The sequence below is a fragment of the Chelonoidis abingdonii genome, chromosome 1 (assembly GCF_003597395.2).
Source record: "Chelonoidis abingdonii isolate Lonesome George chromosome 1, CheloAbing_2.0, whole genome shotgun sequence".
NCBI lineage: Eukaryota > Metazoa > Chordata > Testudines > Testudinidae > Chelonoidis > Chelonoidis abingdonii.
In genome coordinates this window covers 188803486-188830287 of record NC_133769.1, presented here as the reverse complement: position 1 = coordinate 188830287, position 26802 = coordinate 188803486, and the positions used below count along the sequence as shown (strand labels likewise).

At 39.0% G+C, this 26802-nt stretch overlaps 2 protein-coding genes across 7 annotated transcripts in view; one reads left to right on the top strand and one right to left on the bottom strand.

The window, feature by feature from the left end:
* Positions 1-1291: 1291 nt before the first annotated feature.
* Positions 1292-13260, bottom strand: RBM11 (RNA binding motif protein 11). 3 transcript variants are annotated; one of them, XM_032786897.2, is made up of 5 exons: positions 13159-13260; positions 9049-9211; positions 6592-6670; positions 4848-4941; positions 1292-1886 (listed from the first exon to the last, which is right to left on the bottom strand). In XM_032786897.2, the coding sequence occupies exons 1-5, from the start codon at positions 13258-13260 to the stop codon at positions 1554-1556; spliced, it is 771 nt and encodes a 256-aa protein (XP_032642788.1). In that variant the 3' UTR covers positions 1292-1553. The 3 variants fall into 3 exon arrangements, with proteins under 3 accessions (XP_032642788.1, XP_032642787.1, XP_032642789.1); XM_032786896.2 differs by lacking the exon at positions 13159-13260 and adding an exon at positions 11008-11128 and having other exon boundaries at positions 9049-9221; XM_032786898.2 differs by lacking the exon at positions 13159-13260 and adding an exon at positions 11008-11095.
* LIPI (lipase I) overlaps positions 13259-26802 on the top strand; it is a 43332-nt gene continuing 29788 nt past the window's right edge. Inside the window, exons 1-3 of one of the 4 annotated variants that reach the window (XM_075073177.1) lie at positions 13259-13397; positions 23420-23796; positions 25584-25692. In XM_075073177.1, coding sequence (XP_074929278.1) covers positions 13259-13397; positions 23420-23796; positions 25584-25692 — 625 coding nt within the window. Of the gene's footprint in view, positions 13398-19657; positions 20193-23419; positions 23797-25583; positions 25693-26802 lie in introns of those variants that run through there. The other 3 variants (XM_032786903.2, XM_032786902.2, XM_032786901.2) reach the window with 3 other exon arrangements.

The window sequence follows — 26802 nt, the reverse complement described above, 5'->3', positions numbered from 1 at the left end:
TTCTCTTCATCTATGCTGTTTACTCTTTCCATCTCATTCAATTTGGATACTAGAAATAATCAATTCTAATCAATTTGAATACGGTTTCTTTGCATTAATAAAATGTTGCACTATTTGCCTCACAAACAATCCAAAGTGATATTTACAGCTAAACAAACTGGGTCAATTTAAAAAAGAAGACAATATTTCTATTACTATTAGTTTTTTTAACAGTCTACATTGAGTCTAAATTTTTTGTAATAGAAAATTTTCAAAATGAAGTCATCCTTTCTACTCAATAGGATTATAGTAGTATTTCTGTTGCCCTTTTCTTGCACAAAACCACAGCACTGTACATTTCTGTTTATTACTGTAATGAGTTATACTTTGTTGCAAATAATATTATAAGCAAGGCAGTGATGTTTTTCCTTTGTTAGATAGTGGAATAGTTGTCTTCTTTTCATACAATTGCTGTACAAATTCACTTGAGTCTTGCTGTTGGGTTACAAATTAGCATTCCAGTAAAAAATTAAAAGCTACTTGCACAGACAATAACACCACTTAGGTGATATTTTGACCCACTGTTCACAAAGCTTGCATTCCTGATTTTAAAGCAAGAAAATAATATACTGAAAGGGTGACATCCTTTTTGTGGGTTACAATCACACCCACAAAAAGTGCATACAACCATAATTATTAGTACATATGAGTAATCGTGGGCACAAATCACTTAGCTACAAGTTAAATGACTCAGATTTGCACCCCAATTTATTTTGCAAGTCAAAACTGTACCAATAACTATAGAAGGCCAGATCTTAGCCCAGCTGAAAATATACCCTTGGGTAAGAAAATTAAATCAAAGCAGACTCTGACACCTGAAAATTTTTGTTACAGTTTTTGATACCTTAGTCCAAAACAAGTCTATGGTATGAAATCTTGAATCTTTAATACTGCTCAGCTTGAACAATTCTTTTAAAGTATCAGAGCTGTAGCTGTGTTAGGCTGGATCTGTAAAAGCAGCAAAGAATCCTCCTGTGGCACCTTATAGACTAACAGACGTATTGGAGCATGAGCTATCATGGGTGAATACGACAAAGTGGGTATTCACTCACGAAAGCTCACGCTCCAATATGTCTGTTAGTCTACAAGGTGCCACAGGACTCTTTGCTGCTTTTGCAATTCTTTTAAAGCTACTCTACAGAGTTCTTACTCCAACACACATCTGTAATACCCTTGAATGACTAAAGTTGAAAACTTCATGTATTAGTGGAATAACAGTTGTCATTGCTTCATGAAAAAATAAGGGAAACAATAGTGCTTTTATCCTTTATTAGGAAAAGTTCAACTTTTACAATACTTTTCCTATACCTTTTTAGAAGGATTTCTTCCTCCAAATATGTTAAGATTAACTGCAATGTCAGGATACTTTACACATACTACACTTCAAAAATAATAGTCATGAATCTTGTGAATCCATTTTTGTAAAGTGCAGAAATGAGAGAGATGCTCACTCTCAAATAAAAAGAACAAATAAAAGTGCAATTAAAAAAACCTGTGAACTTAGTCACACAGTATTAGTGCCTGTTTTTCTTGATTTTACACTTACGGTATTTTTGGCCATGTTCTCTTTGTTTTTTTCTGTCATTTTCCATGCTACTGTCACTATCACTAGTTTGCTGCTCTCTTTTTCTTTTACAAGCATTTTCATTAGCCAGGTATGATTCACAGTCGCTCAGTTGTGGAGGAACCCACTCAAAAGAGCTTTGCCCAGCTTTAAAATCCTCAACAGGATTCATATAGGGTGGCATGGGAAAAACTGAAGATGGTGGTGGAGTCATCTGATAGTAAGCAAGCTGCTGTTCCATTGGACTGTAAACAGCATACTGCTGAGTTAAAAAATGGCTCATCTGAAAAAACAAAAACTCAGTTATTAGGGCTGTCAAACAACTAAAAAAATCACAATTAATTGAGAGATTAAAAAATAGTTACAATTAATCACAGTTTTAATTGCACTGTTAAACAACAGAATACCAATTTAAATTTATTATAAATATTTTGGATATTTTTCTACATTTTCAAAGATATTTTATTCCAATTACTACACAGAATACAAAGTGTACAGTGTTCACGTTACATTATTTTTTATTACAAATATTTGCACTGTAAAAAAGGTTAAAATAGACCATGCTTCAACTTGTGGATCGCAGTAAGAGGCATACTAACATTTAGCATATCTGGCACATAAATACCTTGCAACACGGGCTATAACAATGCCATGTGAACGTCTGGTCTCACTTTTAGGTGACATTGTAAATAAGAAGCGGGCAGCATTATCTCCCATAAATGTAAACAAACTTGTTTGTCTTAGCGATTGGCTGAACAAGAAGTAGGACTGAGTGGACTTGTTTTACCTTATTTTTGTTTTGATTACAGTTATGTAAAAAAAATTCTACATTTGCAGGTTGCACTTTCATGATAAAGAGAGTACACTATAGTACTAGTATGTGGTGAACTGAAAAATACAATTTCTTTTGTTTCTTTCTTACAGTGCAAATTTTGTAATAAAAAATAATAATATAAAGTGAGCACCATACCCTTTGTATTCTGTGTTGTAATTGAAATCAATATATTTGAAAATGTAGAAAAATATCCAAAAATATTTATAATAAACTTAAATTGGTTGTCATAGCATTCCTTCCCAGATCTGAACCTTAGAGTTCAGAAAATGAGAAACTAGCATGAATCCTCTAAGCTTAATTACCAGCTTAGATCTGATAGCACTGCCACCACCCAAAATATAGTGTTTTGGGGCACTCTGATCTCCCCAACCTTTCCTGGGGACCCCAAGAAACCAACTCCTTGGGTTCTTAAAACAGAGAGAATAAATCCATTCCCCTTCTTTCCCCCATCCAGACTTCCCTCCCGGGCTATCCGAGAGACTACTGATCCAAACTCTTTAAATCACAATCAGAAGCATGTCCCTTCCCTCCACAAAAAGGCAAACAATTCAAGGAAACAGAGAGAAGATTCTATCTCTCCCCCCTCCCGTTCCCCCCAGTCCTGGTGGAGTTATCCAAATCCCTGGAATAAAACAAGGAACAAGAAAAAAAATCATCAGGTTGTCTAAAAAAATCTTTAAAAAAAGAAAGGAAAAAGTTAAAGAATTATCTCTGTAGACTTCAGAGTAAATGACATGGTGTTTAGCTTACAGACACCAGAAAGAAACTTTCCCCCCAGTATCAATACAAATCAAAATATTCCCAGCAACTACACATATAAAAAGTAACCAGCCAGATCCACATTTGCAAATAGAGACAAACAATAAAAAAAGACTAAAATCGCCTGTTCTTACTTACTATTTGAACAGAAACTTAGAGAGCCTGTAGTAATGTCTGGTCTCTCTCAGACCCCAAGAGAAGAACACACAACGGACAAAGAACCCACACAAAAGCTTCCCTCCACCCAAATTTAAAAATATCTTGTCTCCTGATTGGTCCTCTGGTCAGGTGTTTGATTCCCTGTTTGTTAACCCTTTACAGGTAAAAGAGACATTAACCCTCAACAATCTGTTTATGACATTGGTTTCTATGGTTTAACAGTATGATTAAAACTATGGTTAATCGTGACTATTTTTTAATCTAGTTAATTTGTTTTGTGTTAATCGCTTGAGCTAACTGCGATAAATTGATAGTCCTACATATTAGACTAAGTTCCAAGAAGACACATCTTAATTTTTCATGCACCACTGCATCTATAATGAAAATGTTAGCACCATTTTACAACTATAAGTTATTACCCTTATATAACACTTTTCCATCTTCAAAGAGCTACAAAAAAATTAAGTAATTCTATATTTTTGTAATATCTCCATTTTACAGACAGGAAAATTAAAGCAAATGTTAGACTCAATGCATTAGATTCTCTACTCTAGATAAGCAGGAACAGGGATGACAATGCATATTATAGATGTGTGTGTGTGCATGCATATGCTGGAGGAAAGGGCTTGGAGCAGAAAAGTAGGTTTATGTCATCTTTGTGCCTTCCCAAATTCTAACTTTGGCCTTTGACTAAGTTAGAGCATCTCCAACGTAGCTCCAGTTTATGCCTGGGGCCGTTGTTGCAGCTGGACTGCAGCGATGTTTCAGCCATGCTCTCCTAGCTATAGGATCATAAAATATCAAGGTTGGAAGGGACCTCAGGAGGTCATCTAGTCCAACCCTCTGCTCAGAGCAGGATCAATCCTCAGACAGATTTTTGCCCCAGATCCCTAAATGGTCCCTCAAGGACTGAACTCACAACCCTGGGTTTAGCAGGCCAATGCTCAAACCACTGAGCTATCCCTCCCCAATACTTTCAGCCTACCTCCGGTCTCATCTAGAGAAGCACTAGAAGTATTCCCTAGTTTACCAGATCTACTGTCTTTAACATTGGCAGCCTAACTGGACCACAGGGCAACACAGAATCCAGCCCACAATGTTTGCTGCCTAAAGTTGAGCACTAAAATCTATATCCAGGCACCAAAATAAGCAACCTTATTTTTCAGAAGAATTTGAGGGAGCCAGTGTCAGAATAGAATTAAAATTTTGGACTGGTAGCCAGGCACTCAAATTCTGATCAGGCTTCCATTTTAATGTATTACATAAGCACCATGTCAGAAAACAACATATCCAATTTTTAGATTCCCTGGTATGCTAAGAATTTGTAACTACTATACAAACATACCTCTGTTATTTGGACATGGTGACTAGGAAGTCAGATAATATACTCTTTAATACATGAATTATGTTGTCTTTCATTTAACACAAGTCATTTTGCTTTAATGGAAGGAACAACTATTAACCAGATTTGTAACATTTATGCAAACTTACCATCTTTTGAAAGACTGAATATTCCTGAGGTAAACTATAGTTCATTGGAAAAGGAGTAATGGGAAATGGAGGACTGCCATAAGGCTCTTGATTCCTGTGAAAACAAGCATAAATATGTGAAGATGACTCTTGTCAAAGATTCCCTTTTTTAAAAAAATCAATTATTTGAAATTTGGGGATATCACATGCAGCCGACTGGATGGATGATATGTTAAAAGCTGAATAAACTTCTGTTTTAAGAGCTGAAGCTCCATGACAAAATTGTGTCAACTAAAGGAACTAGAAGAGAGGATTCAGCAAAGGCCTGTTCCCGAAGGCCTGTTCCCGAAGTCAACTGAAGTCCATGGAAAGACTTACACAGACTCTAAATGACATTGTCTCAAGCCGAGAGCTTAATTTCCCTTAATAGTTCTGCCAGAGTTTTAAACAAACGTGTTGAAGATCTAGGCTGGGTTTTCAGAGGTAAGCTCCATTATGATGATTTACGCTTTTGTATTCTTATGTCATTTGTACATGCATACAAACTTGAAGTTTTAAAATTATTCCATTATCACTGACTGCTTTTTTCTAAAACATGTAGTTCTAGAGGGTTTTTTGTGGAAAAAAAATGCTCTGAAATAATTTTACAACATTTATACTTTCTTGTGGCAGAAACGAGGCATGTAAAATTCATTCTGTCTGGTCATTTTGGATTGACATAGTATCCGTTCTAAATCATCCAAATGTTTAAAATAATAGGATTCAGGCCCAACCACACTAGTCTAAAAAACAAGCTTGCTGACCTGTGACTAGGCAGAGGTAACATGGTCCCCAACGGCTTGACCAGCTAGCAGGGATGGAGTCAAAATACACTACAACTGTTTGTATATGTGGTATGTACACACTTATCTCAGACTCTAGTATAGGTTACAACTTCTAAAATAAAAGATGTTTCACACCAAAAGACCCCCGCCCCCAATATAATACAGTAGAATCTGAGAGTTAACAAACACCTCGGAATGCAGGCTGTTTGTAATTTTGATATGTTCCTAACTCAGAACAAAACATTATGGTTCTTTCAAAAATTTACAACTGAATATTGACTTAATACAATTTTGAAACTTTATTATGCAGAAGAAAAATGGTGTTCCCTTTTTTTTTTAGTAGTTTACATTTAACACAGTACAGTACTGTACTGTAATTTTTTTTTTTTTTGTCTCTGCTGCTGCCTGATTGTGTATTTCCAGTTCCAAATGAGGTGTGTGGTTGACTGGTCAGTTCGTAACTCTGGTATTTGTAACTTTGAGGTTCTACTATAGAACCATTCAGGGTTTGGCAAATAATCAGAGACACTGAGAATTCTATGTACCATCAAACTCAGGCACAGCAACATAAACTGTACATGTGGGGCCAAAAATAATATACCATGACCATCTTTTACAGGGTGAAATTTACTATATTAGGCATTTGTTTCCTTGAAATACTTGTAAAAGGATCCTTGATATTAAAGTGTCTCTTGCTTTACTTCTGTGAAGGCCTAATGCTGTTTCCACATACCACAATGTAAATAGAATTGGGCCTGCAGTACTTTAAAAATACATACAGGGTTTTTTTTGGTGAAAGCTACTTCAACTCCTTTTTCTCCTCACCCATTGATTGCATTTTCTCATTCGGCAGATTTCAATTAAAAGTTAAATTAAATTTAAATTAAAATAATGTAGTATCTTAAACAGCTTGCAATATTTTCACAAATGTTCTCCATTACCTATATGTTGGTGAATACATGTCAACCCAGTTCTCAAAACCTTGGCTAGGGCTGTTTAACTCTGGTGAGTGGGAACTCCCTGTAAATAAAATAAAAATGGTAATATTTATTCTGTTTTACATGAAGACTATTATCTTAACTTGTTAAAAATAAATAAACTGTCCTAAATCAGTTAGGGGAGACACAAAGCTGGGTTGTTGTTTTTTTAATAGCAAAGCACTTGTAGACGTAAAACACTATTCTACAGCAGATTAAAATTCCAGAGCCTGATTGTGACCACATGAAAACATTTACTGAACATTCATGTGGCCCCACTTATTACTGTGGAGTTACTTCTGATTTAACAGTGGTGTAACTGAAAGCAGAACCTGGCCCACTTTGTTGTAGAAGGTATTTCCTTAACTCATGGGTAAGTTTTTCAAAAGTAGCTAAGAGAATCAGGAGCCTAAGTCCCTTTTCAAAAGAGACGTAGGCACTTAGAAGCTTAAATCTCATTGAAAATCAATGGGACTTAAGCTCCTAAAACACTCATGCTACCCTATGCCAACAGAAAATGCTACCCTATGCCAACAGAACAGACTAGAAATCCTATAGTTTATATTTAGTACACAACACAAATTATTACCATAGTATATTTACATAATCCCACAATGTTTAAATAACATTAAGGATTCAACTTAAAGGGACAGACTTTCAACAACTAAGAATCATTTTTTCTTCTCTTCACTTTTTGTAAATACTCTTAGTAGCTTGAAAATTAGATTTCTCTAACTAGTATTTCACTTTCTTTTTTGCCAATTGTTTATTTTCTCTTTCCTGTGCTCTTTCTGGGGCTAAAAAAAATATTTTTGTTTAATTTACAGTAAACTTCACCACAGCTTTCAGAATAGCTTAACTGTAGTACTAAAGAGTCTGGACACTGTGCTCTTAAAGTGGACTGTGCTGGTTGTTTCTTTTTGGTGACTCACTCAGAAGATGACTCAGTGACAGATTTTGAGTTTTCTAGCAAAGTCATATAGCTTATGGGGGACATTCTCTGAGACAAATTTTAATGGATTGATTAATTTTGGAAATAAATTGCTGGAAAGTATTCATCTTAAAAAAAGTACAATCTGAAATGCCATTCTTAACTCATCATTAGGATAGTTCTCCGACTGAGACTCAGGGGACATGGAGACCAAATCCTGATCTCACTGAAGTCAATGGCAAACTTCATTGGGACCAATCCAAGTACCCATGCACTGATGAAAAAAATATGGGAAGAGGGTAGGAAGGAGAAATCACACCCAGTACAGTACTTCAGCATATTTTTGTTGTTGTTTAGTCTGGCAGGCCATTATTGAGATATAAAGATAATTAATAATACATTATAAATGTATATCACATATATAAATGGTTATATTTTACTGTGATATTAAAGGAAAATTATAATTTTCTATTTTTGAAAGCACTTACCTATGTATTTTAGTGCATTCTCTCTACAGATTATTAAATTTCACCATTTGAATGTCAAGTTTATTTTCTACCATTTATGACTGACTTTCCATTCACAGTAATTGTATCCAACAGAATTAAGTAATAAATGATTTTACTGTGTACAATACCTTTATATTTTAGATTCTGTATGAATAAATGGCTAGCACAGACTGCATCTACATTAGCAAACTTTATCACTGTAACACACCAATGGTAAGGAACTGTGTAGGCTGTAGTGTCAACAGGATGCCCAGGTTAATACTGCAATGTTTGGGTTGCAAACACTGCAGGGAAATTCTTATTTGTTTTGTAATTGTTTGAAATGAAGTTATTTTCATATCTGTTAGTGGAATCTACTAGTCACAAGTTTACAAAAGTTTGGGTTTTATTTTCTTAAATTGGGTTCAAATTTTAATTCTGTGTTTGACAGTACCCTTTTAACCACATTATTTTCTATTTTTTTAAAAAAAGTAAAACCAAGCATATGCTAGAAGTCCACACATCACATCCCTTTTCTGCCTCAGAAAAAAACTTGGCAAGCAAACGTGATAAAATACTTTACTGTAAGCATTCTCAGCCAAGTTCTACTTTCAGTTACACTGGTGTAAATTCAGAGTGACTCTACTGTCTCCAAATTTACATTGGTGTGATCAGAATTTTTTGCCATTTTGTTGTCCTCACTGTATTCTCTCTGATACCCTACAAGTTACATTCTGAATCCCCTGGCCTTCCTTTCTTATTAAACTTAAAAACCCAAATATTTGATCTGCTATATGAATATGGACAAAGTATTTCTTCTTAAGAGAACAGATTGTGCTTTGCTCACTTGTGACCCACCTCTCAAAAAGACTACAGTAAATCAAGAATTTGCATGTCACACAACTGCTAAACCCTTTCTACAATGACAGAGCAGAGCCAGAATTTCACACTGAAGGAAAACTAAAGTTGTTAATTAAATAGTTTTGCAATTACTAAACCTACCAAATCGATACTGTACTTTAATTGGTCTTCCATATAAACGGATTCCATTCAGCAAAGCTATAGCATAAGGCACTGATTCTGTGTGCTTAAAGCAGACAAATCCAAAAGACTTGGGTTTTCCTTCTTTGTCCTTACATATGGTCACATTGGTTAATGGTCCAGCCTGCAAGAAACTTAAATTATTTTCTCATAAATCCTTAGTAGAGAGTAGCTTTTCATTTTGTTTTGAATGTTTATTTCATTCATGAATATTTAGTAATGGTCAGACCTACGCAAAATGCAAGCATGTGATATTTAAGATTCCCTACATCATTTTGACTATGCACGTCATTCTTTACTGACTGAATCCATATAACTCCAGACCTGGGGCTTTTGCAAGTAAAGGTCAGCTGTGCACGTGTTTGAAGGTAACAAAACATCTAATTGATGTGTGGTTATCATTGGTCCTGATCACCCCACTGACAGTTTCTCTCTTTATCTTTTTAAATTATACATTATTTGTGGCAGAAATTGTCTTACGTCTGAACATCAGCTAGCACAATCCTGACAGGAACCTTTGGTTGCTGCTAGTGCAATTCAAATCCTGAGTAATACCAGCTACATATAACTAGGTCTCCATCTATGTTGCAGCTTGCATAAGTTCAGGTAACACGTAACATTATTCAGTTTTGATCAGCTACTTAAAAAAAAGCTGTGGTAGGAACAGCAAACTTGGGTAGGTGGCGCCACTGTTATCTGTAATTGAAATAATACAAAAAAAACCAATCAATCAGTTTTCACTCAAACATTGTCCACCTGTCATCACAAATATGTAACAAAGAAAAACAAGGGGCACTGACAACCATTAGAGATAAACGGTAGCTTATATTAAGCATTAGGCCCACATGTCTCCACAGAGAAGGGATCTATCTCTGCACCACTTGAACCATTTCAGTACTGGGTAAGCATTTTTTTAGAAGAACCGAGTTCAAAGTGATCATGCTTCAAGAAATGCTGATTCCTGAATTTCAAATAAATAGTAGTTTTCATAATACAGCATCCAAGACAATCAGCCTTTAGTACAAAAGGAAAGAATGAACTAGTATTTTAGTCACTGAATCAGCATTTCCTCCTGAGATATGTTCCACTTCTAAAATGTCGATCTGGCAAAGTGAGAGGTAATGGCAAGAGGAGCCCTCCTATCACAGGCCAATAATGCTTAAGAGTGGTCATACTACAGTTTGCTCATTTGTAGGGGGGACACATATGTCACCCCACTGCTGTCTTGGATTGGTCAAATTGCTGTTCAGTTCACTAGGTGAGGTCATGAAGCAACTAACTAGATGTCCAAATTACTGTTATACAGCTACTGGACCTTTGGTCTTAAATGAGTGGCTTACTTGTTGGAAGTACTGATGATGAAATGAAGTTTCAGGTAAGTGCCAAAAAAACCCTCAAAAATCATGTACTACTTGAGGCCAGGTAGCATTCTGTGTGCCTGGCTTTTCAGCAATTGTAAACCTGCTCTTCCTGCACAAACTGCCAGAGGCTTATATTTTCAAGTATATGCACAGGCTAAATGGAGAACACTAGAGCACAAAGAAAAATGAAATCAGTCCTAGCTTTTCTGTATTTCTACTTAATGTAATACTCAGCATTTTAGATGATCATTAGCAAAAAGCAAAATCAGAATTTGTCTGTCTAGGGAACTGATCCTTAGTGCTGAGCTGACAGTCATGTTATCCACTCCATATTATCAGACTGAAGACATTAAGAATCCTCATTAAGGACATTAGGAATTCTTGATTAATGTAATCTGATTGCAATGCACTGTTGCCAGTTATCCATGAATTGAGACTAGATTAAATAAGATGACTGCACACACTTCTTCTGAAAATAAAGTTTAAAAATGATTTTTTTCAGAAAAAAATGGAGAATACGAATGGTGAAAGTAAATATGAAGGAACAAAAATAATGTACCATTTTTTTTCTAATTCTATTGCTGCAGAATGATGATCGAGATAGGCAGAAGATTCAGCCCAGGCTATCCTGTGCAGGGAGTCTTCAGAAAGGTGATCTTGCATTATCAAACATCTCGAAGTATTTGTTTTTTTAAAGGAAGGCACATTTCAAAGTAATGGCAACTCAGCCACCAACTTTTTCAATTCTGCTTTATTTTTTCCAGAGTTGTTTGAATCTCGAAGCAATTTTTTTTCCTAATCTGCAAGTTTCCTACAAGTATCCAGTCTGCTGCTCAGGATTTGTCTAATGCAGATTATCTGGTTCTTCAAGAACTAGTAGTAACAAACCCTGTGCTCTGATGATCAATCTTTTATACGTAGATCTTCCTGTTTATAAATAAAAAATAATGTTGTGCTGAGCAAAGTTACATAAATGAATAGTTATAAAAATGAAAAGAGAATAAATTGATAACTGTTTTTTTTCTATATAATGTGGTAAGAGAAAACACTATGATACAGGAAAACAGGTTTGGGAACTAAAGCCTTAGGAGTGTTTTTGGATTACGAGGTGCTACCACACTGAATTCCACAGTCTCCATGAGACAGGAGAGGACAGCACGGCAGTGGAACACATCCAGCCACAATAAAAATAAGAGTAAAGGAGCATGTATGGGGGAAGAGAGAAGGAGAATAAGGAAGAAGAAAAGACCTGCTTGGACTCTTGAGGAGGTGTATGGCTAAATAGGTATACATTGTTAGCCAGGATCAGATGACCAGGGTAGGTCATACACAAGATTAATTTCTGGGTGAAGGACTTCCAGTGGGATAAAAATAGGATGGCACTCCCAACATGGAGAGCATGATGGACTGTCTCACTAGGGATCATTAGTACAACATGGTTTAAATATAGGGAGCAACAACAGAATGGCTGCTAAGGAGAGATGAGATGGATGCTTTTTTTCACCTCCATCTCTGGAAAAACCTAATTCAAGGATTATGAAGCAGCAGAGACAATAACAAAGGGTCGAACCTCCTATAGTAAGAAAAAGTCTAGGCAGTGATGCTTTGTTCTATAATTGGCCTCTGTTTATTGTCAGTGAGGGGAACCCTGATGCCAGTGAATTTCTGATGTGAACACTATACACATGCACACACGTGCGTGCGCTCGCACACAGAGATAGCAGTAGAAACTGATCCCTACCTCAACATTTAAAAGGTAACTGGCAGGAATTTAGTGCATTTGCATACACAAGCACTAAAAACATTTGAGAGAAAATTTAGACAACATACCATACCACAGTGAAAAATCCATTCACATTTTTCACTGTGAATGGATCACATGCCTCTCCACACTGTATTAGTTCCCACAGACCGGGGTAGCCTAAGTGTGTCCAAGGACCCAGAAGCAACCAAAGGACTATTGTTACCAACTCTTACAAATTCAGTGTGTCTTGCAATAGTAGTCCTTCTTAATGCCTCTGTTTCTGAAGTCAGGTGATTAGACGAGAATCTTAGCTTTCTCATAACCTTTTGTGGTTTTGTGCCTTTCTAATCTTTTCTGGTACAGAGAAATGCTGGAAAACATGACCCAAACGATTCAAAACCCAGAAAACAAATTAAAAAAAACCAAAAAGTTTATTGAAGTCCCATGATTTGGGGGCCAGATTTACAATTTTTGAACGTTGGAGGCTGAGAATACCAGAATCCACAATGGGACAGCGTGGCCACCCTCCTCATGGACACGGGGCAGAGAGCTAAGGGAGCCAGCACCCTCAGCCCCCGTTTGGGGGCTAGAACAGGAGGGCACGGACCCTGTATGAGGGGAGCAGGAGGGAGCCCTGGAACAGTAGACAAGACAAGAGCAGCTCTGGTACTGACTGTAGCTCCCTCCAAGCCCCATCACAGACACACCCCAACCTGCCCCACCCAGGGGCCCTTCCCTTCCACCAGACCCCTCTCCCCGGGTAGGCCCGTCGCCCTCTGATGTGCGCGCACACACATCGCTCCCACCACCCCCACCTTCCAGAAACCCCGCCCCTGGCCCACGCCCCCACCTTCCACCTGCCTGGCTCCTAGCAAGTCCCCCTCATTCCACCTCTTTGACCCCACCCCCTTCCCAAGCCCCGCCCCACCTGACCGCCCCTTGCCAGGCCACGCCCCCGGCCGGCACCTGCAGGAAGAGCTCGTAGAGAATCTCCTCCCGCACGCGGCTCTCCAGGTTCCCCACAAACAGGGTCCGGTCCGGCTCCCCCGCCCGCCCCGGCGCGGACATGGCTGCCCAGCAGGGCGTCAGTCAGTCAGCGCCAACGCTCCATCAGCGCCGGCACGGGGGGCGGGGGGGAAGAGGGAGTGAACACGCACGACCGCCCGTAAAGCACCGGCCACCCGCCTCAGTAGCGCGACAGGCACGCGTGGATGCTTTACTGGGGTTGCTAGGAGACGAGTTCCGCGCGCTGCGGCACCCAGAATGTTGTGTTTTCGGGCTCGGCTTCTTAGCAATCCTTGTGCGGGCAGCTCCCCAAGGGGCGGAGCTTCGCTCTTTCCAACCCCGCCTCCTGATGGGGGGCGGGGAGACAACGGGAACCACCCTCGCAGCCTCTCTCCCCCTGCCCCTCCTCTAGGACAACCGCCCGCCAGTTTTACGTACAACGGCTTCCGGCCTCGCCCAGCTCAGGGACGTCTGACGTCACCGGGCAGGTGAAGGAACCGGCCACGGGGCTGCACGCGGCCGCAGCTGGCCCCGACGGGCGGGGGTAGACCCCCGACCCGCCATGGCACTCAGCTCCGGACTGTGACGCCGAGTAGGGCGCGCGCCGCCCCGCTGCGGTGCGCGGTCCCCAAGCAGCGCTGCAGCCTGTGCCCAGGGTGGGCAACTACCCGCCAGGATTGAGCTGGAGGCTCCAGGAATTACAGATTATGTTATGTGCCATAGTCCCGGAATGCATGCAACCATAACCGGCAATCGTCCCTGGCAGCCTGAGACCCCTCTCCTGTTCCTGCTGCAGCAGGGGTAGCTGTGGGGAAATCGCAGGCTTAGGGTCACTAGACAAAGCAAGTGGTGCCCAGGGACTTGTTACTTTTGAATACGCTTTGTCATCAAGTTGCATTAGTTGTCTTTTACTTGGTGGCCTCGGTACTGCAGCCTTGTGCAAACCACTCTTCCAGTGGGGCCTCTCAGGGTGTAAGCACCCCGTGAAAATGAAAAAAAAAAAAAGTCAGTTTGTGCTCAACTTGCCATCATGTGGCTCAAATAGATACTACAGTTGTTGAATAGGGTTGGTAATTGCAAATATTGAGAGGAGCCCCATTCTTCCAGTTCATACTAATGAAATCATATTAATGATCTCAGTCAGCAATATAATAAGAAAGCGTTGTAATACAATTCTAAAGAAGAAAGCTGTTTGATTTGAGATTTATGTGTTTAATTACATTTGAAATATTGCAAGTAGTACCTAGTAATGTCATGAGAGCAGTGGTATAGCTGTAGTTGGGATGATGGTTGCATTCAAACCATCTATTTCAGGATATACATATATTTCTTAAATCAAATAAATATATACATTTACCTTTATGTTGCTTCAGTGTTGTTTAACAAAATAGCACATTTCCTGAAATGTGATAAGTCTTACTCTGATAGTTTTATAAGTACTTATGCTTTGCTCTGTTTATTAGTGGTTAAAATACCCAAATATTCAGTGGTGCTAAGAAGCAGGGGTTTGATTTAGCTTGGAAGATGCACTAGTGTTTTTCGCTGTTGGCTAGTTTATATGATAGCAATGTGCAGTAACTTGAGTCTTCTTGGCGGTCTTGCTCCAAGTACTTTGAAAGTCAGTGTGAGTTTGTGACACAATGTACCTCTGTATTCACACCCTACATACTTTTGTAATCATCTTGGTACAAAGCATGCCTTCAAAACTCATAATTTCCTGATTAGTATATTCCTGATAAAATGTGACAATATAGTATATGAAATTATAAGATTACATTGTATGGTGTTATTAATATGTGTTCCAAACTGAGGTTGGCAGATAAGTCTGTCTCAAAAGAATGTGTGCTTTGCTTAGTTTGCATTTAAGCAATAATCAGAGTAATGAAGTAGGAAGCAAAATAAAGGAAGTTCAAAAAGGGGAAGAAAAGCAGCAGGGATCATCCTTCAGTGTGCATACTGTTTCCTGAAACTCAGCTGGAAATGTTTTTCAAGAGGGGGACTTAAACTATTAAAAAAGAGGGACAAACACCCAAAGGCACCCCACTGTTCTCTGTCTCTGTACCCATCAATTCACAATACCTGAAGGGATGAAAGAAACAGCCATTGGATGAGAATGGGAGGGCGGAATGGTCCTGACCTAGGAAGTTTGGTCAGTAAGACTGCTGAAAACATGTGATGAGAGAACTTTGTTTTGAATTTAACATAGTTTGTTAAGCTAGGCATGAGTAGCATTTTATCTTTATTTTTCTGGTAACCATTTCTAACTTTTATGCCTCATTATTTGTACTCATTTAAAACCTCTCTCTTTGGAGTTAATAAACTTGTTTTGTTTTACTTAATTCAGTGTGTTTAAATTGGAATTCTGATAAACTCCATTTGGGGAGGCAAGTTGTGTGCATATTATTCCTTTTAAAGAATAATGCATCTAATATAGCTTGTATTGTCCAGGACAGGGCTGAGCAGTACATACATTTCTGGGGTAAATCTAAGACCGGGGGTGTGTTGGGGTCACCCTGCAATATAACTAATGCTGATGAGAGCCAGAGTGTAACCTGAGTATGGCTGGCAGGCTACAGTTACAAGTATTCAGGATGTAGCTCGCATGTTGAAGGCTGTGAGCAACCTATGTGGAAGCCACTTCAGCAAGATCTTGTAAGGCACACAAAGTTGCAGGGCACAGGTGACACAGCTGCTCATTAGCTGTGGATTGTACCTTGGATTGCACTTTGGTATATCCTAGGGCGGGGGTGGAAAGGCAGCACACGAGCTGATTTTTAGTGGCACTCAGCTGCCAGCCGGGGTCCCAGCTGCCAATCATGCTCAGCCCGCTGCCTGCCTGGATGAATGGAACCCCAGGCCGGCAGCAGGCTGAGAGGGGCTGGCGGCCTGGACCCCGACAGGCAGGAACTGGTGATGGAACCCCAGACCGGCAACAGGTTCTAGCTACCATCCCCCTGCCAGCCAGGACCTGCCACCAGCCCTGCTCACCTTGCTGCAAGTCTGAGGTCCAGCCGCCAGCTCCCTATCAGCTGGGGTCTGGGCCTCCAACCCTGCTCAGCCTGCTGCTGGCCTGGGGTACCGGAAGCTGGCCTGGGGCTCTGCTCCTGGCCTGAGTCCAGTGCTCTGCAACCCTCCCAAGTTGTGGCACACTGGCCCCGGCCTAGGGCAGTGAGGGGTGCAGATGGGCAAGAGGGGGCACAGCTCAGCACCGCCATCTTAAAAATTGTTCTAGGCCACAGAGATATTTTAAAGTCCTGGTTTGCTGCTTCTATCAGACCACATCTGCATTTGACCTTCTATGTGCCCTCTGTCACCATTTTTTTCCCCCATTGAGAGTTGAGGGGAGCATTTGACGAAATAGCAGCTCCTAAGACAGCAAAGTTAGATGTTTGTTCATTTCAGCCTTCTTGGACAAACATATTTGGATTTATTCAAAAGGAGGACAGTGCTGTTTGTGCTTTTGGTTGTGGAAGTAGTGTTTGTTGGACATCAAGTGTTCAATGACATTTTGAAACGAGGCACAAAAAAAACTTTTCTTGACGAAGCAGACAAAACTGAATCAATCAAAAAGGCAGTAGCAGGATATGAGAAGCAAAGCAGTGTTTTTAAAAGTTTAAGTGTGAGTAAAAATCAAGCTACAGAAGGAAGTTACACGATTGCACAGTGCATTGTGAAAAACCGGAAAGCCATTTACAGATAGGGAATATATAAAAAGTTTTCCTCAGCAGTTCAGAGATTTTGTTCAATGATTTACCAAATAAAGATACGATCATATCTAGAATAAAAGAACGGCCTGTCTCTGCCAGAACAGTTGAGAGACGCATAAGCAAAATGGCAGAAAACATTAAGGAAAAGCAGACAACTGCATTAAAAGACACAGCACTGTTTAGCATTGCAGTGGATGAGAGCATGTTCCACTTTTGGCAGTTGTTGCAAGATATTGTGCTTCCGATGAAATCAAAGAGGAACTTTTGTTTGGCACAACAAAGAGGGAAGATATAATGAAAAGTTTTGTAAACTTTTTTTGTCAACATTTTGAAGATCGAGGATTTGATATCAGAAAAATATTTTGTGTGACAGCGGATGGTGCTCCTGCCATGGTCAGATAACAGAAAGGATTTGTAAAGTTACTTGAAGATCAAATTGGCTGCCCAACAGTCAAATTTCACTGTATCATCCATCAAGAAAACCTGTGTGCTAAAATTTCTAATTCAGAGCTTAATGTGACGAATAGAGTGGTGCGAATTGGGAATTTACTTGTTGCTCGATCTGCTTTGACTCACAGACAGTTTCAAGCACTGCTAGAAGAAATGGACGGTGCTTATAACAACATTCCACTTCACAGCAACATTTAGTGGCTAAGTCCTACATGATGGTATGTAATGTTACTATTACATTAAGTGTTTCTTGCAAATGTCATGCATTTCTACTAAAGTGTTTAGTAAGGGTTTTGAGTATATATTTATTTCACCATTATTTATATAACAAAATATTGGAATATAAGAGAATCCACTGAAATGAAGTGATTGGAGAATATCAGTCTTTGCAGATAGCAATTTTTGCAGAACCTAATGCTTCAAAAGATTGAATGTGTAAATACATCATGTGGTTTCACAGAATTGTAATTATATTATCATCTTATTTGTCAGTAATTTGAAACATACTTAAAATAACCTATTTGCACCAAACAAAGGTCAAGGATGGGGAAGGAATGGAAAAAATAATAGCTGAGACACCGTAATGGACTATAGTGATGATGAGAGTTCATATGCAGACCTGTCAAAAATAAAGGACTCCAATAAAGAAGCTTGTCAGTTACATTGTTAGAAATTTGAGGTTATTTTCAAAACTTTCTGTATCATGTCCATGTATGTAATCTAGGATATGAATATCCACAGGTAGATGCACATCGCATTGGACAAGATGCATATTTTAAAAACTGGTGTGAATATGTGCACACGTCAACCTGACTTTCCGTGCCATGCAAAAATAGATGGAGAATGAGTAAAGCTACAACAAGTAGTCAAACATTTTCAGTTTTGAAAACAACTTTTGTGGGAAGCTCCTGTTCATCTTGTTCATATTTAGACTAATGAAATAAAGGTTTGATTCTGCAAACTTTCTTCAAGTGAATAGTCCTATTACTCCATCACCCTCTCCACTTTACCACCAGCAGAGCTCAAAGTAAAAATCTAATGCAGCCTTTAAAGATCCCAAAGGGGCAGTTACCAGCTGTAAAAATGGGGACAGCGTAGCTCTGTTGGAGTCACCCTTTGAAGAGTGAGGATAGTCTCTGATGAGGTGTACAAGCCCACACTGGGAAAGGAAGGGGTAAAGAATAACTCTGGGCCCAGAAATCCCTGCCTACCCACACCTGCTGGGCATGCTCACAATGGAAGAGGAGCTCAAAAGGGAGCAACTCAGCTCAATCTTGGTGTACTGAAGAGGAAAGGAGTTGTGGTAGAGGCTTCTGCCAAAAAGCAGAGGCCCCACATGGCCAGGACTAGGTCCCAGTGCCGAGCTACCACAGGCCCTTTGACCCCGGAGGACTGCAATGACAAGCCTCAATGAAGGGTGGGAAACCCTCCAGACCATGACTAGGGAGGACTTCAAGGGGAGCTCAGAAATTATGCAGTGGCACCAGCAAAGGAACTGATACCAAGGTAGGAAGTAGCCCAGGGAGCAGGTGCCCATCCTCCTAGGCCACTTATTTTGACATATTGTTTCATTGGGCCTAGGGTTGGAACCCGGTGGAGCAGGGAGGGCTAGGTTTTCCTACCCTGTCTACTGACTCATCATCGGGCAACATGGCTGCAAGTAGTTACTCTCACTGTTGGGCAGCACTGTCCAGAGTATCTCCACCAGGTGGTACTGCCAGGCTGGGACTCAAAACACTCCCTGACAGTCCAGGAAAACAAAGCCAGCCCAGATATTCTTGGCCTTTCACTAGCCTGGGTCCCATATATTGTTCTGGAAAGAATATCATGAAACCACATCTCCTACCCAAGGGAACAATTGTGAAGGAATCTTTGCAAGAAAAACATCACTCAGATTTACTCTGCCTTTTTCTGCTCCTGTGGATTTTCCAACTAAGTCTCATAACACCTCTGTGAAGGTGTAGGTATTGTTCTATTTTACACATGGGGAAACTGGCACACATTGAAGTTAAGTGATATGAGTGACTCTCAATAACACAGCAAACCAGTGACTGAAACAGAAATACAAATCAAGAGTTCTGACTACCAGTTTTGTCCTCTATAAAATATTCCCCCCTCTCTCTGTGGGTTAAGATTAGAGGGAGAATCCTTAGGAAAATCACAAGGTCAAATCAATCCCTAAGAATGCAATGGTTTTCTTTCTAGTCCTTACAGTGGAAATTTTATAGCCAAAATGTGTTTTTGCTGCAAGTTGCTTTTGACCATCCCAGCATTTTCTCTTTCCACACTCTGCGAACCACCAGATGTATAACAGACCATCAAAAACAACCAAATAGTCTGCCTTCCTTGGCATTTCATCTGAGCAGAGAGGTCAAGCAAAATGATGTATAATTACTTCCACTCCTCCCTAAATATCTGGCAGAGCCACCAGTAACATACCACATCAACTACTCACAAGGTATAGACCCATGTTAGTCCAGTAGTTCCCAAGGAGAGAGAAAGAAGGGCAACTGACGATTAGGGGGAAAAAAAAAAAGCACAAAAATAACTCTGAAAGAACTGAATCTGCATCACCAATTTAAGTAAATTAAATAGGAGGAGTCATGAATTGCAAAAGCTTGAACACTGGTTTTTGCCCTTTGCAAAATCACTTCCTTCTCTTCACCACACCTGTTTTATCAGCGACGTTTCATTGTCAGATCATAGTGTAAACTAGCACACTATAAGGAAATACTAAAATCTTCTCCATTCAGTTGTGGATGTTACGTGTTGCTTTTCACCATTTCCATATGTTGAAGCTGTTTCTCTTCATCTTTTTGACGTGCCGGGTGAGATCAGGTAAGAGAGCCACTAAAAGTTCCGCTTTACTTTTTCCAAGCAAAGCAAACTAACTTTTCTAACTGCAAAATGGATCATGATTAATGTAACAAACAATTAGTCAGGTGAACTTGACTGATTTGAAATTAGGGCAAAGGTTTTCAGTATAAGGTAAATAAAGAGAACATGATACCTTATCTCCTGCATTTTTTGTCACAAACAGAAGTATGTGCACTTTGTATTGTGGAAGTGTATAAGAACTGTAAAACTATTTTGCAAAAATTGTTTTAAACATAAGATGAGATTATTCAGCATTAATTTACTAGGTATGAAGATTTTCAAAGTATATTTTACAAATGTATGAGTTTATTTTTTATGTACATTATAATTTGTTTATTAAAACCCTTCAAATCAAAATGTGTGTTTATGTAAGGTTCTCTCTGTCCTAGCCTCAAAAGCCACTAAGTGAAGACAAATATAAAAGAAATTGTACAAATTGAAACAGAAAAGGGTGAAATGATATATATTTACTGGAATAAATACAAACTGCCAACTGATATTTATAATTTTCTCATCTGGTAAAAGTGCATATTTGAGTATTCTCATGAGAGTGTATAAAAAGCAATGTTAGTTATACAAACATGTTCATTATACAAATGTTAATTATACGTTGCATTGCCCTCTTTAACACCACAAAAGTAATTTTCCCTTTCTTGATATTCATCTCTTCTTGTCAACTGTTGAAAATAGGCCACCTCCACCTTAATTGAATTGGCCTTATTAGCACTGGCCCCCAGTTGGTAAGGCAACTCTCATCTTTTCATATGCTGTGTATTTATACCTCCCTACTGTATGTTCCACTCCATGCATCTGATAAAGTGGGTTTTAGCCCACGAAAGCTTATGCTCAAATAAATTTGTTAAGTCTCTAAGGTGCCACAAGGACTCCTCGTTGTTTTTGCTGGTACAGACTAACACCACTACCACTCTGAAACCTGAAACCAGTAAATGTTGCCTCAGAAATGTGTGAAATTGAATTTGCAAACTTCCTGTTTGCTTTATGATTTACTGCTGAACAGTTTCAAATTATTTATAAACATTTAAAATCCATGTGAGTTTTCATCTAATTCCACAATATAAAGTATGCATAAGTGTACAAAGCAGATGCTTTGTCCTTTTTCCTGTATTTACTTTTCAGTGAACACCTTTTATACTCTATTAATACTTGAAAGTAAACATCTGAGATATGTTTAACTCTTATGTAGCATACCTTTCAGCTAGTAGGTTTCACTCATCTTTGATATCTCCAACAGGAAAGGCCTTTGTATTTCCATTGATCTAAGTCTGATCTCTCTTACATTGGTTTTTTGCCCATGTAATTCCATGTTATTCCTGATTTAGAATAATGTAAGTGAGAGGACAATTGAGCTTTATGAGTAGATATCAAAATAGTCCCATTAATATGAAGGAACATTTAAATATTTAAGGTATCTCAGTGTAATTCACTACACAGGTTTGAGAAATACATGGTAATAATAATTATTTTATCTAATTGTAAGATAGAGATATCCATTTTGGATTTTCTAGAGGAAGAACAGCTGTTTCATAGTACACCGAGGAAAAATATTGTACAGTTTAGCTGTGAATCTGAATATTTAAAATACAAGTAGATGTCTAAGTAATTTTTTTTTTTTTTTTACTGAAACTGTCTCCAGCATGTAGTTGTGGGTGTGTGAGTGGCATGTGTGAGAGAGAATTTCTATTTTAGTTTTCTCAACTCACCTAACATTGTCATGATTTGAAAAACAGAAATTTAATTTGACAGATGATAACATTTCAGTATCTTGCCAATATAAGACACTTAAATAGGACCTTTGATGTTGTTAGTATGAAGATCAAAATAATTGCATCTGAATCTGAACTGTTCTTAAATTTCAGAGTTCCTCACTTTACTAAGGTTCACTATGTACCAGTCTATTAAAGATTAAAGCCATATGTGTCTTCTTTTATTAGTTATCTGATTTAGTGAGTCATACTTAATCCACAAAGATGTAACCTGTTAAATAAAAACGGCAAATTACTTAAATAAAATAAAACATTTAATGCTTTTATTCAGAAAAAAATTGGCTTTTAAAATTAAATACCAATAATTCCAAATATGTAATAATTATGGTTACAATCATTTCTGACGAGGTGATTGAATGAATGAGCAGAGAGAAATTTTGTGCCTTTCCAGATGATAGAGCAGGAAGACTCAGGACTTTTTGTAACCCTGCTCTGTCACCTTATTTTGGTTTTCATTAACCCTGCATATATCCACTGTTCTTTGCAATGTCAAGTCCATTTCTTGCAGTAACCTTGCTTTGGCTTGGTTATCAATTATTCCACAAATAATCTGGCCTCTAATTATTCCATCTGTTAATTGTTAAAATTCACATGATTTATCTTGGTTATGTAGATTTGGAACATAGTGTTCAGAGATCTCACCTGTCAGTTGGTTTCTTGATTAAAAGAATATAAAGGACCTTTCCAAGTGGTGTTCTCATGTGGATCACAGTATTCTTGATTGAAAAACAAAACAAAACACACCTTTGTCAGCTAGTTTGTAATCCCTTTCATGCTTTCACCGCAATGCACTGTGGATATCGAGGGCCTGTGGACCTGCCATGTGTAACTGTGTGGGTGATTTAACCATGTCCACTTTGTCTATAATGCCACTTGGTTCCAGAGAAATGTGAAAGTGCTGCAACCACTTCCTCCAATCTCTGCTAGATTCCCATTTTTTTTTTTTTGCCTATTTATAGAATCCTCAGTAAACTGAAAACTTAGTTTAAACAACAAGCTTACATGAAAAACTACCATTTAGGAACAGAGTAGTTACCGTTTCTCTTCCTACTTCAACTTTCCAAAAGAAATTGACAGTTTGTATTTTTATACTTTGTTAATGTAAAGAGGCATATGACAGGAGAAACTGAGAACGGTTTATTAAAATATTGGGGGCCCAACCTTCAGTTGGGTAAATCAACTTTGAAGTCCATGGAGCTGTGTTGATTTACACTAGCTGTGGATCTGGCCCCAGGTTTGTGTCACAGAGTTGGAATGAGCATAGGCTTTAGATGAGTTCAGAATGATAGAATAAATGGAAGTACTTCAACCTTTGTGGACAATTAGAGAAAGAAAATGTAAAAGAATGGCCTTTTACATAGTCTAACTGATTAAACAATTGTCTAACATTTTTATATTTTTCAGATACAGAACAAAAATGTGAAGAGTTCACAGATCTTAGCATACACAATGCTTTAGCTGGGACAGCTCTAAAAGTGAAACTGCTGTTATACACAAGGACAAACCAAAACTGTGCTGAGAGTCTCAGTGACTATAATACAACAGCATCTACATATCTGGATGTGACCAAGAAAACTGTCTTTATAGTCCATGGCTTAAGACTAACAGGCTCTACACCAATATGGCTGAATGACATTAAAGAACTTCTGCTGTCTTTAGTGGACATTAATCTCATTATAGTAGATTGGAACAGGGGTGCTACGACTGTAATTTATCATAATGCGGTCCACAACACCAGAAGAGTTGCAGAAATCTTGAAGAAATATATTGATCAGATGTTGGTAAGGTAGACATTTACCCTGGAGGTAAATGATTTAAAATAGCATAGCTTTGGGTGCTAAAAAAAAAGAAGTGTTCAAAATATAGTGGTCTCAGAAAGAACACAATAAATACCATACTTTGAAATATTTGTACCAAAATGCTTACATTAGTGACTGCATAAAGTTACTACTATGTCACTCACATATCTTTGTTCCCACATCTGCTCCCATTGACGTCAAAAGCAGTTTGGGCACTTTATTTCAATGGAACCGAGATTGTATTTGAATCACTTTGTCAGCGAGGAGTTTCAGATGCATTATGCAAAGAGCTGCTCTCTCAGAGGAGAAAGGTCATGCAAAACTCTGACCATTACATTATTAAAAATTGTTGCATCAGCTACTCCTTTAAGTACTAAATGAGATGCAAAGAAAGCCCACTTATGAATATTTCTTATATGGAATGTTTATCAGAAATCACTGATAAAAGGCAGTTTAAAACAGTTCTCCATTGTACAAAATATTAGTGCTAACAGGAGCAGCTAAAACAATTGTTGATGAATAAAAGTCTGAGCCAAAACCTACAACAGTGGTGGAAAGACCCACCCATGGACTTTAATAGGTTTTGGATCAGTCCTTAATGAAATGGACAAAAATAATTTAAAGTCTAATTTACTTAATTATCAATTTTATTGTTTGAATTTCTTCCATCTCCATCACTTCCCATCCTGAGCATTCTCAGAAAGTTTGAAGATTCTGTAACAAGAAAATATCTGCACAAAGGTTAACAGAGAAAGAAAGTGGGTTTTGGGGGAAAGTGATAAGAAGAGATGACAGAAGATATGGCACATCATAGCATGGCCTCTGGGATCAGCTAATGCTGATTGGGTTGTACTTGCTAAATTACAAAAATATGGTGGAAAACTTACGTAAGACTAAAATAATTTTAAGAATGTAGGCACAGTCCCATACTGGGGTAGACAGGACTACATATTGCATAATCCCAGGTCCGTGATGCAGGCTACTGCTTACCACTTACAGTAAGCAAGTAGGCTACCTAGTGGAACATTGGCTGCACCACATGCATTGAGCAGATCTTGATCTGCTACAACTTATGTTAAAGTAAAATGTTCACGAGGGGGGTAAAAAGTGGAGGTAAAGATGTTAAGGCCCAGGACTCCAAATGTCATGCTGACAAAATGATTGTCATGCAGCCATTTAGTTGTTAATTCACCTCCAGACCAGGAATAATATATCCTACCTCTAGAACTGATTGAGAGAAATTCCCAATCCCATGGCCTTGCAGGCTCTAGATCTGCTGGTATTGCCCCTGAGTCCTGCAATAGCTACTGCATGTGGTAAGCATGGCCTCCTCTCAAGCGGTTCTGCAGATGTAGACTTGCTGAACTGGCCATGTGATATCAGAGCTTGTTATTAGTATTTTTTAATTGTATTGGGATGGGGTCAAAGTTGCTTTTAGCTGATGGTTTTAGGAATTCACCTTCCTAGAGAATCTCATAACACTCTGTCTCTTCTTCAAAAAAATCAATGAGATAGCCTGGAAGAAAGGTTACCAGCCTCCTTCATACATTTTTATAACAACTGTACAGTATAACTAGTACAGAAAGTTTAATAAAAAAGACACTTGAAATCCATCATTTTTAAAAGTCAGAAAAAAACCCCTAAAGTTTTAAGGAAAAGTAAATAGTAAAACTGAGTTTACTGAAGTCTATTCTGCTAACCATATTGTAAACCTTATGGTTAACATTTCTATAACCCATAATCACTCCTTTTTTTTTTTTAACTGACAGGCATATGGAGCCTCTCTTGACTCTATTTATATGATTGGAGTTAGCCTTGGGGCTCATATAGCTGGATTTGTTGGAGAAATGTATAATGGTACACTTGGCAGAATTACAGGTAAGACTTTTAAACCTGCCACCCCCATTCTAGTTTATATTCCACCATTGTCTAAGTTAGCTGTATACCTAGGGTGACCATGTCCTGTTTTTAAAGGGACAGTCCTGTTTTTTGGGGACTTTTTCTTATATTTGTGCCTGTTACCCCTCCATCCCCTGTCCTGTTTTTTCCACAGTTGCTATACGGTCACCCTATGCATACCACATGGGTGTCAGTGTTGAAAAATCAACACATAGCACATGATTAAATTATTTAGTAAGACAATGGATCAAATGCATCCTTGATGTAAATCCAGAGATTAATTTGACCCACTAGAACAGTAGCATAAACAGTATTTAGAAATATTACATTTTTAATTCTTTTTTAATCCACTACAAAAATATGTTCTAGGATTTGTCACTTTGGAGAAAAAAAAATTGTGGCCAAAATGTTCAAACCTACTTGACTAAAGTTAGAATCCTAAATGACAGTTCCAGGTGCCTAGCACCCTCGCAGATCAAGCCACCTACTTTAGAGGAGCTTAAATATGGATTTAAAAACCTAATTTTAGGCCTAGGGCCTGATCAAGCATTTTATGTACCATATATACTCGTTCATAAGCTGAATTTTTTTAATAAAAAAAGGAAGCACCAGAGACGGGGTTTGGCTTATGAACGAGTATAGAGAGGGAGAGGTGGGGTGCAGCCCCTCCCCCCAACAGAGGGAGCAAGGAGAGGCAGCACAGCCAGCAGAGACAGAAGGGAAGAGGCGGGGCCAGAGTCTCTCCGCTTTTGGCCACGCTGCTCTCCCCCCAGCTTCCAAAGTAGCTGCAGCTCCGGGGCTGGCAGGCTGCAGCTGTGACGCTCAGCCCCGCACCCCAGAGCAGGCTGTGGCTGCACCGCCCTCCCTGCCACACCGGATCATGCTGCAGCCACACTGCCCAGCCTGCCAGAGCAGCTCCTCCCTTGGCCTTCCCCAGATAAGATGGGAAGGGGAGAGTGTGGGTGTCCCGGGCTACGGGTGGGATCATGTAGGGGGTGGTTACAGGGGTTACTCTCCTGATCCCCAGCTTCTCCTCCCCCCAAAATTTCCCCACCAGCTGCTGTTCCGGCCCATCAGGGTAAGCCTCTG

Excerpts from the sequence above, each read along its gene's own strand:
- RBM11 (XM_032786896.2), bottom strand. The coding sequence starts at position 11,111 with ATGCAAGATCACCTTTCTGAAGACTCCCTGCACAGGATAGCCTGGGCT. Across the intron at positions 6,671-9,048 it reads TAAAGTACAGTATCGATTTG|GGAGTTCCCACTCACCAGAG; the intron begins GTAGGTTTAGTA and ends TTTTATTTACAG. Across the intron at positions 4,942-6,591 it reads ATGTATTCACCAACATATAG|GAATCAAGAGCCTTATGGCA; the intron begins GTAATGGAGAAC and ends TTGTTTTCACAG.